Below are 17,485 nucleotides of genomic sequence, written 5' to 3'. Positions count from 1 at the left end.
ATTTGTCTGTGAAAACTGTGCCTGCTGCTTCTCCAAGGACTCCTCCCCGGAGTGACACAGCCACTTCGGGGGCTCCTACCCTCTGGCCTTTCAGAGCAAAGAAAGCAAAACTAATCCCTCCCATTGTGGGCGGGGAGCTCAAGGTAGAGCTCTCGGTCTCTAGGCTTCTGACAGTGGGAGGGAAGAACAAAGCCAAGTTAAGGCCAGTGAAGCTGCTTCTGTCTACTATACAGACAGCCTCTCTTTCTCTCTCTCTCTCTCTCTGTCTCTCTCTCTCACTCACTATCTCATTCTCTCTCTCTCTCTCTCTCTCTCTCTCTCTCTCTCTCTCTCTCTCTCTCTCTCTCTCTCTCTCTCTTCCACACATACACACACAGAACTCAGAGAGTTCAGTGTTGCATTTGCTTTCTATCTCTAGCCCTTTCTCTCCTTTCTCTCCCACTTCCCTGAACTTCACTCACCTCTCTTTGCAAGGTAACAAACTATGAGATTTTCCCTTCTGCCACAGCAGGTCTCTTTCCCTTCGTTCCTCTAAGCTTCCAGCACCCCCCCCCCCAATTCTCAGTGAGTGATGGACCAGCACTCGAGGAGGAGCTGTCTGGAGACAGGAGTGATGAGGACCTGGATTGAACCGGTGGTGGCCTCGGCCCAGGTGGCCGCCTCATTCTATGATGCAGGGCTGCTGCTGGTGGTCAAGAATTACTACAACCTTTCGAGTTTCTCTAACCACAGCAATTCCTCCACCCCCAGGGGGGCCAGTGAGGATGCTCAGCAGAAAGCCATCTCCAACTTCTACATAATCTACAACCTGGTGGTGGGCCTCACTCCACTGCTCTCAGCCTATGGGCTGGGGTGGCTCAGCGACCGCTACAACCGGAAAATTTCCATCTGTGTCCCCCTCTTGGGCTACCTCCTCTCGCGCCTCCTCCTCATGCTGAAGATCCTGTTGGACTGGCCAGTAGAAGTGATGTATGGGGCTGCAGCCCTGGCAGGACTGTCAGGGGGCTTCACAGCTTTCTGGTCTGGCGTCATGGCTCTGGGCTCACTGAGCTCCTCCAAAGGCCGGCGCTCAGTGAGGCTCATCATCATTGACTTGATTTTGGGCTTGGCAGGCTTCTGTGGGAGCATTGCTTCCGGGCACCTCTTCAACTTGCTTCGAGTGGGCAACCGGCAAGGTGTTGTTCTTGCTGTCTCTAGTGTGGGTTGTGCCACGTTTGCTTTCCTCTATAGTCTTTTTGTCCTCAAGGTCCCAGAGCCTGAGGTCAAGCCCAGTAAAGCCTTTGGTGTAGTGGACACTGTATCTGGGACCATAGGCACTTATCGCACTCTGGACCCCGACCGTCCGGAGAAGAGGGGAGGGGTGGTAGAGCTTCCCTCCCTGGGGAAAGGAGAGCCTCGCAAAGCTATCATTGCTCTGCTCTTCGCAGGGGCCATCATTTATGATTTGGCAGTGGTGGGTACAGTTGATGTGATGCCCCTTTTTGTGTTAAGGGAGCCTCTGAGCTGGAATCACGTGCAAGTAGGCTATGGGATGGCAGCTGGCTACACCATCTTCATCACCAGCTTCTTGGGAGTCCTGATCTTTTCTAGGTGCTGCCGGGACACCACCATGATCATGATAGGGATGGTGTCCTTTGGAGCTGGCTCACTACTCCTGACCTTTGTGAAGGAAACCTACATGTTCTATATTGGTAAGTTTGGCTATTTCCAATTCAAACAGTAGAAAGGGGGTTAGTGGAGTCAGGCAGAACTAAGTTCAAATCCCAGCTCAGTCTCTTACTACTTGTCATGGGCAAATTATTTAACTTCTTTTGGCCTTAGCTTCTTTGCCTATAAAGTGAGCAGGCTGGGAAGAGCTATGCTATGGGAAATGCAGAAGAGGAGTCAGATATCATTTCTACCCTAAAGAGGCTTCTATATTCATATTTTAGAGTCAAGAGTAACACATAAGAAAGAAATCCTGTAGAGCAGGATTAGAGGGAAACGGCAAACCATTCCAAATATCTAGCCAAGAAAGCCCCAAATGCGGTCACAGAGAGTCAGACAGGACTGAAAAATGACTGAACTGAATTGATTGGGTGCCAAGATTCCTAATAGAGATAAGTGCTAGGAGATCAGAGGAAAAGATCCCTGAAGAATAGAATAGTCATAGAAGGCTTCATGGGAAAGATGGGACTTGAGCTATTGTAAAGTTTGGATGGTGAAACATAGAGGGTCTGGAGGCAAGAAATTAGTAATCAAATAAGGAAGAAGTTTGCTGGATCTATCTATAACTATATCTAATTGCTTATTTTCTTCATAAATAGACTCTTCAGGTCTAGAAAACAGGCAATTAGATATAGTTAGAGATCTATCTTCATTGCCAATACTAACCCATCAGGGTACCACACACAGCTCTTATCTCTAGATTTGGGAGAATGCTATCCCAAAGCTTCTTGCAGATGGAAGAAGGTGAACACAGAGGCTTTACATGAAAAAAAAAAATTATTAAGTGGCAGGGGAAAAGATTGGTTATGCTGAGAGCAGTTTGGACAAACTTTAGAAGGAATGTGCATTTATGATCATTCATATGAACTTTGTTTATTGCATTCATTAAATGTTTAGATAATATACTTGGACATGTATTGAAAACTGAACTGGATCTGAGATGCCATTGACTCCAAGCTCCTCATTTTACAGATGAGGAAACAAGAGATCCAGTGAAGTTAAGGGAAGGAAATAACAGATGGATTTCAATCTCAACTGTTCTGATTTTGAAACTGGTGGTCTTTCCATTATATCATATTGTGCCCCCACAATATTCTCTCCTTTCCCTTTTCCAAACAGTGGGCTGATTGGAGTGGCTACTGTTTTTTGTTGTCCTGAAAATGTGCTGGTGAAGTACCATAGCTTGACAGTGAGACGGCCCTCCTGAGCTACAAAAAAGAAAAAAAGAACAAAGGGAAAGAATTGGGAGAAAGGATGGGAAGGGGCTTCATCTTCAGAGACCTGTTCCCTAAGATGGGTCTTCTGTGGCAAGGAATTGGCTCTTGGGAATGCTACTCCCCAGATGACTGAGGGAGGAAAAGAAGGCTTTAACTCCAGTCTCCTCCCCCACTTTGCTCTTTCAACTCCTCCCCCCCTCCTCCTCAAGAGGAGCCCTCAGAGACCTACTAACCTGCTACTGAGAACAACTTCCATTAGATCAAACACTAGGAAAAGTAACCTGAATATGTGAAAAGAAGCAGACATTTTTTCCCCTGAGGCAACTGGAGTGAAGTGACTTGCTCAGGGTCACACAGCTAGGCCAGGTTAAGTGTCTGAGGCCAGATTTAAACTCAGGTCCTCCTGACTTCAGGGCTGGTGCTCTATCCACTGCACCAACTAGTTGCCGGGAGAAGCAGATTTTTAATTCAAAATATAATTGTAGCAAAATGGAAAATAATGTTGATTTGGGAATCAAAGGATCTGAATGCAAATTTTGCATCAGACACTTACTAGCTACATAAATTATTTACTCTCTGTGCCACAGTTTCCTTATCTGAGGAATAAGGGGAGTAGATTTGGTGATTTTTAAGGATTCTTCAGGCTCCAAATTGATGATTCTGTTGTATGACCCTGGTTCTATACCCCTATCCCGTCTTCCTGTGTGGCTTTGGAGAAGTCCCATAACTTGTCTAGATCTCAGTTTCCTCTTCTGTAAATGAGGCATGTTGGGTTAGATGATCTCTAAAGAGACACTCCAGAAGCTCTAGCTCTGTGACCTAGCATCAGCTTCTGGTCTATGAGAAAAAAAAGTCATTTCCTGGCAGCTCCTCCAAGTATTGTTTTTCACTGGATACAAAGACAGAAGGAGGGAATGAGGGAGGGAGCATAAATAGATACTTGTTTTTTTTTTGTTCTCTACGAGGATGAAGAGGATTACTACATCATTTTACCTGGGGCTGCCTCAGGTGTCCTGCCAGCAGGGTTAGGCACAGACCCCACCCAGCTTCCTAGCAGCTCAGTCCTCAGGACAGGCAGAAGTGACTGGGTCAACACTGAACCCTGATAAGGAGGCTCTAGGCAGACAAAGTCAGGCTTCATTAATTTTTCTCGTTTGGTCACGTTGTAGCCCGGGCCGTCATGCTGTTTGCTCTCATCCCTATAACCACCATCCGATCGGCACTGTCTAAGCTCATAAAGGGATCTTCCTACGGTGAGGAGAAATTGCTCATGGATTACTGCTGCTCTCATTAACCTGGCCTAGTTTGGGGAAGGGGGAAGCCCAAGGATATACTCTGGGGTCTTGGAGAATCCATGGGGGCTGCCAACCAACCAACCCAATCAACATTTATGAAGGTCTTACTACATACCCCAAACTGTGCTAGATGCAGGAGATTAAAAAGAGGCAAAATCAATCCTTACCCTCAAGGAGTTCACAATTTAAGGAGGGAGACAACAAGCAAATACATACAAATGAGCTACATATAGAATAGGAGATAATTAAGAGAGGGGAAGGCACTAGAATTAAGATGGCCTGGGGAAAGTTTTCAGAAAAGCTGAGATAGAATAGACAGGGTACACCAAACTTTTTAGTACACAAATAAGAATCAAATTGGTCAACACAGCCCAAGAAAAGGTGGGAAACACTCGAAGAGCCCCATTATTGGCTCTATTACCAACTTATCTCCAGAAAGTCCAAAGAAATCCAGGAAGAAAGCTTACTGGGAGAAATGGATTGTGATTGCCTAGGTGTTGAGGATACATTATTTTTTCTCACTTTACTTGTTGAACTTACTATATACTTAAAAGGGAACAAATCAAACTATGTCATAGAGATCAACATTTCACATACACTCCTTTTCTGTTCTATTTATATATGGAAATACTTTGGGGGTGGTGGTTAAGAAAAAAACCCAAATAAACCCCAAACTGTACAAGGAACACTTTCTCCATCAAGCCTTTCCTGATTCCTCCCCCATTTACGAGGGTTCTTTTCTCTCCTTTTCCCCAAATAATCTTTTTTTTTTTTTTTTTTTTGTACTTTGGATATACTTTTTCTCCCTCAAATACACATAAAAATAATTTCCAACAATCATTTCTGTAAGATTTTATGTTTCAAATTTTTCTCTTGAGGGAACATATTTTAAATAAAGAACCCTGTAGAAGCTTTCTTAAGTTCCAGAGTAGAATGGAATATCCTGATAAAGTTCTCCTCAGTAACCTCTTCTGTCCTTCTATAGGAAAGGTGTTTGTGATACTGCAGTTGGCACTGGCCCTCACTGGAGTGGTGACATCTACAACATTCAATGAGATCTATCAGCTCACCATGGATAAGTTCACTGGCTTTTGCTTTGCCCTATCATCCTTTCTAGCCTTCTTGAGCATCATCCCTATTGGGTAAGGGTCACTGTGTGTTCTGCTCTGTTGACGCTGCTATTGTTACATTGAGAGCAATGGGGATGAGTTCATCTCCCTGGAGCTTAGTAGTGGGGGGATGGGGAGGACACTTATTTCATCTCATTTATAAAGTCCTGGGTATGTTACCTGAAGAGGAAAAAGTTCTTCCCCACAGAAATCCCAGACTGAAAGTATGGCAACTTGGGAATTTCCCACTAAGACAAGCAGTAAATTAAAAACCACAGACTCAGCCTGGTCATTTGGCAATGAAAACTTAGAGGATCCCAGTTCTACTTCCTTGAAATCAGATACTCAGATATTAGCATAAATGTAAAGAAACCCTTTTTAATCACACTAAGGATTTTCCCTCCTCCCTTCCTTTCTTCTTTCCTTCCTTCCCTCCCTCCTTCATTTGTTTGTTTCTTTCTCTCTCTCTCTTTCTTTTCTCTTTGTTTTTTCTTTTTCTTTTTTCTCTCTTTCTTTTTGCTCTTTTTTTCTCTTTCTCTCTCCCCCTCCCTTCTTCCCTCTCCCTCTTCCTCCCTTTCCCTTCCTCCTTTTCTCTATCCCTCTGTCTCTCTGTTTCTGATTCTCTCTCTCTCTTTTTCTTTTCTTAGCTTATTTTAGCTCATATCAATTGATTAGTAACCTCTGCCTTAGAGGCATCTTTCTCCTAAATTATCCAGGCTTATTTACAGATATTTGTTGGCCCACTACTTGATAAACTCTGTGTTCATAAGGTCTGTGTCTTGCTATACCACTGGACAAGGGTCATCTGTGGGTGAACTAGTCATACTAAGACACACAAACTCACATGGCAAAACACTGACTGGGCAAAAGGAAAAGTAGAGAGGATGGCAGATGATGCTTTCCATCTGTCATCCTCCTATCATACAAAATCCTTACACTGTAACAGTGATTCTCAAATGGTAACATGAATGCAATCAGGGGCCTAAGGCTGCCCTTGTGTACAGTGTGTATTTCTAACATGACCACATCAGTACTTGTGGCTCTTGGCCCAAATTAATCATTTACGTGGTTGCTGTTGAGCAACGGAGCTATGTTTAATAAGAATTAAGTTGAATAAAAAGAAAGCATCCTATCATTAGTGCCTCACCCCATGTAGTTCCATCCTTCCCATTAATATTGGGGGTGAGGTAGAAAGAGGAGAAGATAAAATTTTACTGAGAAGGATGGAGGGAGATCAAGGGTGAGGGGAATCTGTGAAATGTTTATCCCCATTGAAGTTGTCCATGGAACAAGGAGGACCATGAATTTAGGATGTATGACTTCTCCATGGAGCACCACTATCTAGGCTTCCTTTACAGGTAATTCCCCAGAATTAGGGTCATGGTCCAATATTGTATCTTACTGCTGGAGTTGGCCTCCTGGAACTAAAAGTATTTCTTCTCTCTGGCTGTGCCATCTTCCTCCTACTCATCTTAATTTTTACTCAAGAGTGGCTACAGTTTGTAGCATTCCTACATTTAATAACTCACATTCCTCCCCAAAAGAGCAATAGTTTATTTGTCATTAAGCATATTAATTATCTGGGTATCTGCCATAAACATTGACTCTTTCTGGGATAAAAGAATAAATACTACTTCTATTCAAGACTCTTACTGGGATTCATCATTCCCTGTATCTCCTTCCTCTACACCAGCTCTGAAAAATGTGTTAACCTCCAATTGTCACGGCACTGGGTCTTAGCATTCATTTTAAGGGGGCTGTTCATGATGTACCCAATGTTCAGTTAAATATTGTGATTTGCTGTACTCCTTTAGAAGGAGCATAGACTTAAGCACTGGGACAGTCCTCAGAGGTCAACTAGTTCACCTCACCCTCTCATTATTTTATAGATGAGGACATAGTGCCTTCACACAAAGATAAGCAAGATACAATTCCTACCCTTGCAGATTTTATAGTTTAATAATGAAATTGAATCATGAAACAACTCATTTTCTCAAAGGGAGGAAAAAGTCAAGATAATTAGAGGAAAGGCATTGGGGAATCATGAAAGCAATATTGATTTAGAAGTTAAAAAGCCACTAGATGTCCATTTCAGGGCAGAGAAAATGATAGCTGAGGACCATCATGCTCTTAGCTTAATTAAATAAAAATGAATAGTTGATTTCTAGAAGAAATAAGATGAGATTTCCTTAAACAAACAGACAACTTGATAGTCTATTTGGACCTACCAATACTGAATCGTCTTCAGGAGGTAGTCAAATTAATCTTAAATCTGCTAGATATTTCTAATCCTTCATTTTATATTCCTCCTCTTTTATTTATGTATATCATATCTAATCAAACTATGTAAATAGGGACTATGTCCTGTCTAAATCTTGTGTCTTCCACAGTGCTCTGTACATAAAAGGCCCTAAAAATTATGTGATCAATTAAACCGAATCAAATTTAAGGTCTTCTGGATTTGGTTGAACAAAGTTGGGTAGACAGAAAGCTTTATTTAGGAAAATGGACTTCAGAACCACATTTTTCTCCCTTAATTTTTGGGCTAAAACAATGGCAAACTAAAAGCTTGGGGGATGCACTTCAATTTAAAAATTTCAATATTTAAGGGCAACATTCTATCTGAGATTGACTTCACTTATTCACCTTTTCTTCTATATTTATATTCAATATCTTCTCAATTCAATTCAGTTCAGCAAAAATGTAAGAAATATGGACAATGTTTGCTAAATATGTAGAGCATTGCAGTAGACACTGGGAGAGATATAAAGATGGAATGACATGGTCCTTGCCCTTATGGAGCTGATAATTTAGCATGTGTATGTATGAGTGTGAGTGAGTGTGTGTGTGTATGTGTGTGTGTGTGTGTGTGTGTGTGTACATAGAGAAGTAACCAGAATGCACAAGAGAAAAAAGTCATAGTTTTAGGCCTAAGGGGGAAAAAAAAATTCTGATTGAAGGGATTAAGGAAGGCTTTGGGGAGAAGGCGATATTTGAGATGGGTTTTGTGGGATGGGTAATATTTCAACATGTAAAAATGAAGTGATGTAGGAAAAGGAATTAATTCTGGATGCAGAGAAGTAAATAAAAGCAAAAAGACAAGAACGCATGGCATATTGTAAAAACAAGATAAATTATCTAGTTTTGCTGAAGCATAGAGTAAATGATATGGAGGAAAGAGAAGGGTGAAACAAAGCTAGAAAAGTAGATTAATGCCAAGTAACAGAAGTCTCTGAATCTCTAATTTGTTAAATTAATGGCCATGGAGCCATTGAAGTTCTGGGTCATCATACTGGATGGAGGTATATGAGTAGGGCTTGCATAAGAAAAATTCATCTGGTATCCAGAGTGAAGGGGCAAGACTGGAAAAGATACAACCGAGTTATTACAATGACTTGGATCAGAGTTAATGAAAAACTGGACTGGGGTGGTGGCAGTAGGAGCAAAAAGGAAGGTAAAAGATATTGTCAGAGATGGTATTGATAGGATTTGGCAATTAAGTGGATGTAGGAGTGAAGGAAGTGGGAAGGGTCAAACATAATACTTGAGGTTTTGAGTCTGAGTGAGTAGATAAATTATGGGCACCATCAATAGCAATAGAGAAATTGGGTTGGGGCAAACTATGAAAAAAAATTCAGTTTTCATTATGCTGAATATGAGATACTGATGGGACATCCAAGTAGATACAACCGGTATCAGTTGAAATGAGAGTCTTGAGTTGAAAATAGAGTCGGGGCTGAAGCACTGGCTCTAGACCAGGGTTCAAATCTTACTTCTGATGCTTTTAACCTTTGTGATTTTGAGATAGTCACCCTCTGGGTCTCAATTTCCTCATCTGTAAAGGTTGGCCCTCATCAGCTTAGAGGGCTGATGAATTTTGTTCCAGTTCTAGATCTATGATTCTATGATATTATTTTGGGAAATGTCTCCGAGGTTGAAGCTATGGCATAGGATGAAATTACCAGAATAACAAATATTGAAAAAGATCTGAGAGGGATTGGGCTTGGAACTTCTCCCAGAAGAGGATGGATATGAGGTAAAGGAAATGGTGGTAAGATGTGGGCACAAACCTGACAACCAATCTCCTCCTTTCTACTCCCTTGTTCTCACAGAGTGGTATTATGTTTCATGGTCAAACATCCTATTTATAAGCTAACATTTTTAACAATGGGAACAATTACAGAATTCATGTTCTGGATTCCTTTTTATACAAGGGCAACTATATGACACCAGAGGTAGGGATTTGGTCTTGGAATTAGGAAGACATATACTGGTTATATGACCGGGGCAGATTACTTAGTATCCTGGGTAACTCTCTAAAATAATAAGTTATAGAAGAACTTTTACATTTTTAAGGGAAGTGATAGTTTAATGTTTAGTATTAATACTAACATATTCATACTATTAATTATAGTACTATAATTACTTTATAATAATAATGTTTTAGTATTTAATGTTTAGTATTAACTTTGGAAACCAAAGCAAAAGGAAAAAAAAATCATTATCACATATTTCTTTCCCTTTTCTGATGCAAATGTTAACTGACTAAAGACCAAATTATAGTTTGTGTTTGGAGCTGAGAACAATTAGCAAATGAACTTTTAATATTTATTTGAATAAGTGCTTTGATTAGCAATTAAAAATGTTTTTGAAATATTCTTTAACTTGAATTTCATAGTAGGGATCTAGACTCAGTGTATCCACGCCAGTACTAATCCATATAACCAATGCCTAGTAAATTATCCAAGTTCATGAACTGTATTTTTCCAATTGATGCGTATCAAATATTTGAATGCCACTATGTGCAAAGCACTCATTAATTTGCTAATTGTTCTGTTTGTATCAAAAAAGGGGGACAAACATGTGTTGACAATTTTTTTTTTGCTTTGGTTACTATAATGTTTACATTTAATAACGTTTTAAACCATATTTCGCTGGTCTGGGCACTCCCTATTTTAATGTAGATTTAAATTCTTCAATGACTTAATGAAAGATTTAATGAGTGACTATGGAAAAAAAAAGAAAAAAGATTAATTTCTATTGACTACCTAGAGAACAGTGACTAGCCTCTTCCTGCTTGAGCTAATTATACATATAAGTCATCCAAAGACTAGTCTAAGTTAGGAGAAGCTTATTACCTATCATTAGTCAATAGATTAGAAAAAAAAACCACAAGCGTTCATTAAACCTGCAAAAGGTATAGAGAACTTTAAATCTACCTTGGTGAGAAGTGCCTGGCCTGATAAAAAATATGCTCAAATATTATTAAATCCAGTGATGTGTGTGGTTGTGATCCAAGAACCAGACTAAACCTATATTTTATCATTGAGCTCACACTCCAAGTCTTTGCAGCTTGGTATAACATTCAAAACACACTGGTCTAGGCTTCAAAACCTCAAGCCAGCTATATGGCTTGATGAGGATATAAGTGGAAGCTTATGATAACATGATGGTAATAAAACCTTGAATAGCACTTTACAATTTACAAAGTACCTTCTTCCTAACTTTGTGAGACTAATAATAATTGCTAATATTTACACAGTTCTTTCTTACTATGTGACAAAAACCATGCTAAGCACTTTACACACATCTTATTTTGTCTTCACAATGACCTCGATGTTGTTATCTCCATTTTACATGTGAAGAAACTGATGCAAATACATTAAGTGACTTGCACAAGGTCACACATCTATTAAGTGTCTGAGGCCAGCGTTGGATTAACATCCTGAATCAAGGCTCGGGGCTTGATCCATTGCACCACCTGGTTGGACCAATAGTTTGTGTACCCATTTAACAGATGAGGAAATTGAGACTTAGAGGAGTCCTATGGCTTGGCCAAGGTCATAGGGCTAATAAGGACCAGAGCTAGGTCTCAGGTCTCAAATCTATAAAGTACAGATATTACCTATCATAACTGTCTTCCAAATGCCTGGGATGCTCTTGGCTGCCCCCAATCCTGTGGTTATTTTGCCTGTTTTGTGACATATTTATTATTAAATAACTTCCCAAAGAGCAACTGGGACCACCTGGATTATTAGCCACTCACCTTTTAAACTGTAGATTTAAGTATCTTGGCAGGCAAGCTTCTACACCTAAGCTCTCTTCACCTTAAAATATTGGCTCTCTGAACAGTATACTCTGAACAAATATATTGTTCTCCATTGTGTGCCCCAAACTTTTACAACTTCCTCATCTCCACCCCTTTTTGCCCATGTCCTCGCCAAATTCAGCATTTACTCTCCTGTGTCAACAATGCCGATGAATAACTGGGAAATTTTAAAAAATGTATTTAATGTATGTCCATATATGTCTCCATGTAGATATATGTCTATCTATAGACACATATGTAAGTGCATATACACATCTATCTGTAGAGATGATGACAGGTCACAGAATGTTTGCTTTAGTAGGATTTATCTAAAACTGACTAGCTCATAGAGAGCCCTTTCCAGAAATGAAGTTGACACACTCTCCCATGTATCTGGACCTCTTTGCAACAAAATTGCACATATGTATTTAATTTATTGCTGCAGAAACATTAATTTTGGATAACTATTGCTGAAACCAGTGAGAGTTAGTAGTGTCAAAAGAAACATCCCACAACCACTTCATCAGAACATATTGGGGATATCTAGTCTGAACCCAGTGCAAAAGTCCTGCTACTTAGCTCCATAGATGGTACATTTCTGCTGAGACAGAAAAGAGCAATCGACCTTGAGGGAACTGAGCAAGGTCTAAGGAGGAACTATGATAAAGTGAAAAGCATTCTTGATTTGGAGATAGCTCAAATCTAAACCAAAACTTTGCTACAATCTTTATAACTTTGGATAAGTTAATTTCATCTCTCTTAGTCTCTATTTCATTATTTGTAAAGTGAGGGGATGGGATTTAATGTCTCTTCCTGACCTAAATATTTTATCATCTTTGTCTTTAGCCAAGTCCTAAATTCAACATTTCAGTGCTGGCAAAAGATCGTCATTTCTTCACATCCTTACATCATGCTTCCTTCCCGTGAGAAGGAACTCTGGCTGGGTGACCAGATTGTGTCCAAACTTGGAGGAGAGGAAAGAAGGGAAGGAGTTGGATCAAGTCTTTGGCAGGCTAACCTAGGCATTTGGAAGTTGTCCTCTAGGGGTCATTAATTTCAGTTTATAACATGTATAGTATATATCAGCAATGGGTGCTACCTAATCCTAAACCTGTGCTAATGTCTCCCTCCAAGGTGATCTCCCTCCTCCATGACCTGTTTTTCTTTTTCTTTTTAAATCCTTTTCATATCCTTAGTGAATACATGGACAATTTCTCATTCATCTCCTTCCCACTCTTTTCACTCCCCACATATACCCAGTTCAATGAACTATGGTTTGATGGAAAGCAGTATTTTGGAAGTAGACTTGTTTTGGTGACTTAGTTGCTACTAATAACATTTCTGTTAATTTCCTCCTTTCTCTATCTCTACACTCTCCTCCCCATCCCAAACCCAACAGGATTGTGGCCTGCAAGCAAGGAGAGATCACTGAGAAATGACCAAGCTGATGCGTCTAAAACCCATAACCAGAATCCCCTGTGGTGTGGATCCCACTTGAAAAGAAGTAGTTGGACAAAGGAAACTGCTAATGAAAACTAGTGTTCCACCTGGGGTCAGCCTCATGAACCAGCTATTTCCAAGGGTTCCATACTGGGTGGGGAGAAACACTATACTGGTGGAGGAAACTTCTATTTTAAAAATTAATTTCAGAAGGAAGATGCCAGATTTTGTTGGTGACACAGAGAACTTCTCCAAAAAAAGGAATTTGAAAGGCCAAACCTGGGGCACTTCTCAACTCTCCTATAAGGACTTTGGTTATAGATTGGTACTTCAACCCCCTCCACCATGCTGCAGATAGTTATCCAGAAATAGCCACCTTGACTACCTGCTTCAGGCCCATATACTAGAAATAAACCAAAGATATAATTTCCCAATCCTTTTAGATCCAGGATTGGTTGCCATGGAACTTTTTTTCTTTTCCAAAGTTGTCATAGACAAAATCAGCATTAATACACACACACACACACACACACACACACACACACACACACACACACACACACCCCCAGAAAACCAAAGGGACACTAAACCTTAGGAGCAAGCTAGTTGTCATCTTCACTATGGTCTTATCAGCTACAATACCTGAGGACTCTTCAGGTAGCTGTTGCTTGGCCTTTGGGGGTGTTCATTTCTTTATTAAAAATCATTTCCATGAAAGGCTCTTTGGGTCACCTTATCTAATTCATGACATCATAAGAGGCCTTTTTATTAAATAAGTAAAATAAAATGAGGATTACAATTTGCCAATCATGTCAGTAGATCTGAAGAGACATTTTAGTCTGGCACAAATAGTTCCTAGAAAGAGAAGTGTAAGGGAGAGTGTGTCAGGGATATAACAATATCCTGTATTTTGAGGCATTTATTTAAAAAGCTTGTTTGTTTAATCTGCTGAGACTATTTTTCCTATATGATAATTTACCTAAAGTACTGTGTTTGAGCACACAAATAAATGTGAATTAATTTCATTTGATTCAATAATGCTTTTCAAGTGTCTGTATTATGTGCAAGGTTGGTGCTAAAAAAACAGCCTCTATGCTCAATTTACATGGCGGGCTAGGGAGTAGGACATAGGTAAGAATTGCACTAGGTGGGTAATAATGGAGACAAAGAAGAGATTCAAAGTTCTATTTTGAATCTGAAAGAGAAAAAATGCTTTCTATTTGGATTTGGAGAGGGAGAAGAAAGAAAATCAAGGAGGAGGGGATATTTGGAAATGGCTACTTTCTCAATAGGTTTCTCTTTCATAAACTGATGTAGTTGGGTTTTTATTTTGTGGATTTTTTTTTTTTTTAATGAGGGGTAAATGCTTATGAGCAGCTAGGGGATACAGTAGATAGTACCAACTTGGAGTCAGGAAAATCTGAGTTCAAATTCAGCTTTAGTTAGCAGTGGTAAATCTGGGCAATTGCTTAATCCTGTTTGCCTCAATTTCATCATCTGAAAAATGGGCTAGAGAAGGAAGTGGTAAACTGCTCCAGTATCTTTGACAAGAAAACCCCATATGGGATCACAGAGTCAGATATGACTGAAATGATATTGAACAAGAAAAACAAATGCATCAAGGAAAGTATGGCAGAAGTCATGAAGACCCATATTCAAATCTCATCTCTCTCAAATACTGTGTATGATTTATATAACTTCTGTATCTTAAGCAACTTCTAAGACTAGAAATTGCAGGACAAAGGCCTGTCTGCAATTGTGGGCGAGTTCCCTACATGGATGAAAATCACATACAATAGAGCCTGGAATCTTCATTCTGATGTTAGGAAGATTCAGGACCATACCAGTAGAAATGTTTTGAGAGACACTACATCTTTCAGCATTGTGAGACATTGACTTTATAATGTATTTATATAGCACAAAACTTTTTACAAGTCTTTTCTTCACAACTACCCTATAGGATAGATTTGTGTAAAGATTATTATCATAGTTAATACTAACCCCCACAACTTGTTGTTTGTCCTTTGTTCTCAAAGAGGATCATCAAATCAGGGAAGAAGATCACCTGCCTCATTTTCTCCTCCAGAGCCACTTGTGTCCAGGGGCCAGATATAGATCAGGACAACTGGAGATGGCCCTAGATATAATTTCTTAAGAGTTTACATGGCTTGCCTAGGGTCAAGGATCAAATCTCAAGAGTCAAGATATAAACCAGTCTTATATATGGAGTCAGAAGACCTGGTTTTGAATTATGGTGCTGTTAGTTGTGAACTCTGTGTCTGCAGGCAAAACCCCTTTCCTCTGTAAACCTTACTTTCATCATCTACAAATGAGAGATTTGGACTAAATGGATTCCTAAGGTCCCTCCCAGTTTTAACACTACAATTTTATGAATCCACTTTGTAGTACTTCTCCCTTTAGATCTCTTTTGTTATAGTGTAATATAATAGTATAACATAAAGAATATTTCTTCTATTCTACTTCATTTCTTTTTTTCATCTTCATCTCTCCCCACTCCTTAGAAAAAGTCAGGAAAAATTCTTATTTTAAAAATCTTATTTTCTATATATTACTAACAAGATTCCAAAGGAAGAAGTTGGAAAAGAAACTATATTAAAAATAACACCATAATTCAGCCCAAGACTATTCTGTACCTCTTCTCTTTTCTTTCAACATATTATTTTTTAAATAGTATTTTATTTTACCAAATGCATGTTGATAGTTTTTAACATTCATTTTTGTAAAACTTTGTGTTCTGAATTTATCTTTTTCCCTCCTTCTCTTACCTCCATCCTCCCCAAGATAGCAAGAAATGTCATATAGATTAAATCGGTCAACATGTTGTATCTTGGAGATTTCATCACTCCTATGGGTTCAGAACACTTCTATGGAGATGACTCCAGAACTTATTTATCTAGCACTATGCTCTCCTACTCACATTAACATCGTTTATTGATCATCTCTACTTTTGAGTTGTTCCATAAACAACTCAAACTCAACATGTCAAAAATAGAAACTGTTTTCTTGTCCCTTTCATCTGCCTCGTTTCCATACTTTCCTATTTCTGTTGAAGGTCCAGTCATATTTCCAGACACTAATGTTAACCACCTCAAAATTGTCATCAGTTCTGCCCTTTCCTTCATCTTCCCCATACCCAATTGTCAAATATTGTAAATTTTACCTTTACGATATTCCTTTTATTTGTCTCCTCCCTCCACTCACACATACATTCTTGACTATTCCTCTCAAGAGAATCTTGATTTGAATCTAGATTCTACATTTTACCATCTGGGTGAATTTAGACAAATCCCTTAACTTTTAACTAGTTTCCTCAATTGCCTGAAAAAAAAAAGGCTAAACTTAATGGTCTCTAAAGTCTCAGGAAGATTAAATAAAAAGTAATGTATTGACAAAAAACAAAGTAATGTTATAGTTGTGAGGTAGGGTGGTATAATGAACAGATAGCAGTCCTCTGACAAGAAGACCTAGACTGAAATCTGCCTCTAATGTATACTGATTAAAATACACTAGTGGATATTAAAAATAAAATAAAATATAGATGTTACATTTTAAAATTAAGTCACTCTATGGCTCACAAGGATGCTTATGAATAATTTAGTGACCTCTACTTCTATTTGAGTTTGACAGTCATCATTGCTTTAAACAACTGAAACTATATGTTGTAGAGAAGGCTCCTATTTGAACTGAGATGGACTTTCCACATCTGGGAATTCTTTGCCAAAAGAATCATAAGTCTAGTCCCTGTCTCTTCCTTTCAGCTATAAAAGAGAAAGTTAGAAGGTTGCAAAATTAGAACTATGGATCATTGTTGATGTAGGGACTAGGGCTCTCTACAAAGGCTTCCTCCTAATAAATGCTACATCTGGGAATTCCAAGGTGACTGTATTATTTGGGAAACAGGAGAAAAATCTCCTGTGCAATGTAATAGAAGAAACATTGTACCAAGAGTAAGACCATCAGGAGTCTAGTGAATTAGGGTGAGGGGGTGAATTTACACAAATCCTTCTGCTTTTGTGAACCTCAATTTCTTCATCTATAAAGTTACTTAGGTGTCTCCGGGCTCAAACATTCTGATGAGAATTAAGACGAAGTCTTCTGCTTGAACCAGAACCATACAATAATCCCCTTAAAGAACTTGCAATGATATTTGAAGTCATACACCAATATTTTCAGTGCAATAACACCACCACACTTATATGACACGTCTGAGTTCATAAAGCTTCATCATACCCTGAAAGGAAGATAATGCAAGTACTCTCCAGCTGACAAGAGGAAACAATCTCTGAGAGGTTATGTGGCTTGTCTTAGTCTAAGTGGAGAAGGTGAACCCTGAATGTAGTTGTCTGACTTCAATTTTGACATTTTTCCCCTCCCCTAAATTGCAAGTAAGGATGATACTTTGGTGCTACCTCATGAATTTCTTCTACTCTCACTTCCCATCATAAGGTCCACAAACCCAATGTACATGAAATTTTGTTCTGTAACCAACGCCTAAATATGCACTTTCAAACCTTATTACACTTTCTGGGAGAAAATTGGAGGGGGTGAGTGGGAAGAATATCAAACACCTTTTACATGTAGGATGATATCAACCTGGCTTTTATTGCA

The 17,485-nt window shown here is 39.3% G+C and overlaps 1 protein-coding gene across 1 annotated transcript; it reads left to right on the top strand.

Annotated features, from left to right (window-relative positions):
* The first annotated feature begins 336 nt into the window (after window positions 1-336).
* SLC46A2 (solute carrier family 46 member 2) lies at window positions 337-13,366 on the top strand. The gene is made up of 4 exons (XM_051961332.1): window positions 337-1,691; window positions 4,094-4,177; window positions 5,205-5,361; window positions 12,816-13,366. The coding sequence occupies exons 1-4, from the start codon at window positions 572-574 to the stop codon at window positions 12,853-12,855; spliced, it is 1,401 nt and encodes a 466-aa protein (XP_051817292.1). The 5' UTR covers window positions 337-571; the 3' UTR covers window positions 12,856-13,366.
* Window positions 13,367-17,485: the final 4,119 nt, after the last annotated feature.

Source organism: Antechinus flavipes, chromosome 1 (assembly GCF_016432865.1).
Source record: "Antechinus flavipes isolate AdamAnt ecotype Samford, QLD, Australia chromosome 1, AdamAnt_v2, whole genome shotgun sequence".
In the NCBI taxonomy this organism is placed as follows: Eukaryota; Metazoa; Chordata; class Mammalia; order Dasyuromorphia; family Dasyuridae; genus Antechinus; species Antechinus flavipes.
This window is presented reverse-complemented; position numbering and strand designations above follow the sequence as displayed.

What these genes read in the sequence shown, in the direction of transcription:
- SLC46A2 (XM_051961332.1), top strand. Translation starts at nt 572, where the DNA reads ATGGACCAGCACTCGAGGAGGAGCTGTCTGGAGACAGGAGTGATGAGG. An exon ending in CATAAAGGGATCTTCCTACG is followed by an intron (nt 4,178 to 5,204) that starts GTGAGGAGAAAT and finishes GTCCTTCTATAG; the next exon opens with GAAAGGTGTTTGTGATACTG. An exon ending in TTGAGCATCATCCCTATTGG is followed by an intron (nt 5,362 to 12,815) that starts GTAAGGGTCACT and finishes CAAACCCAACAG; the next exon opens with GATTGTGGCCTGCAAGCAAG.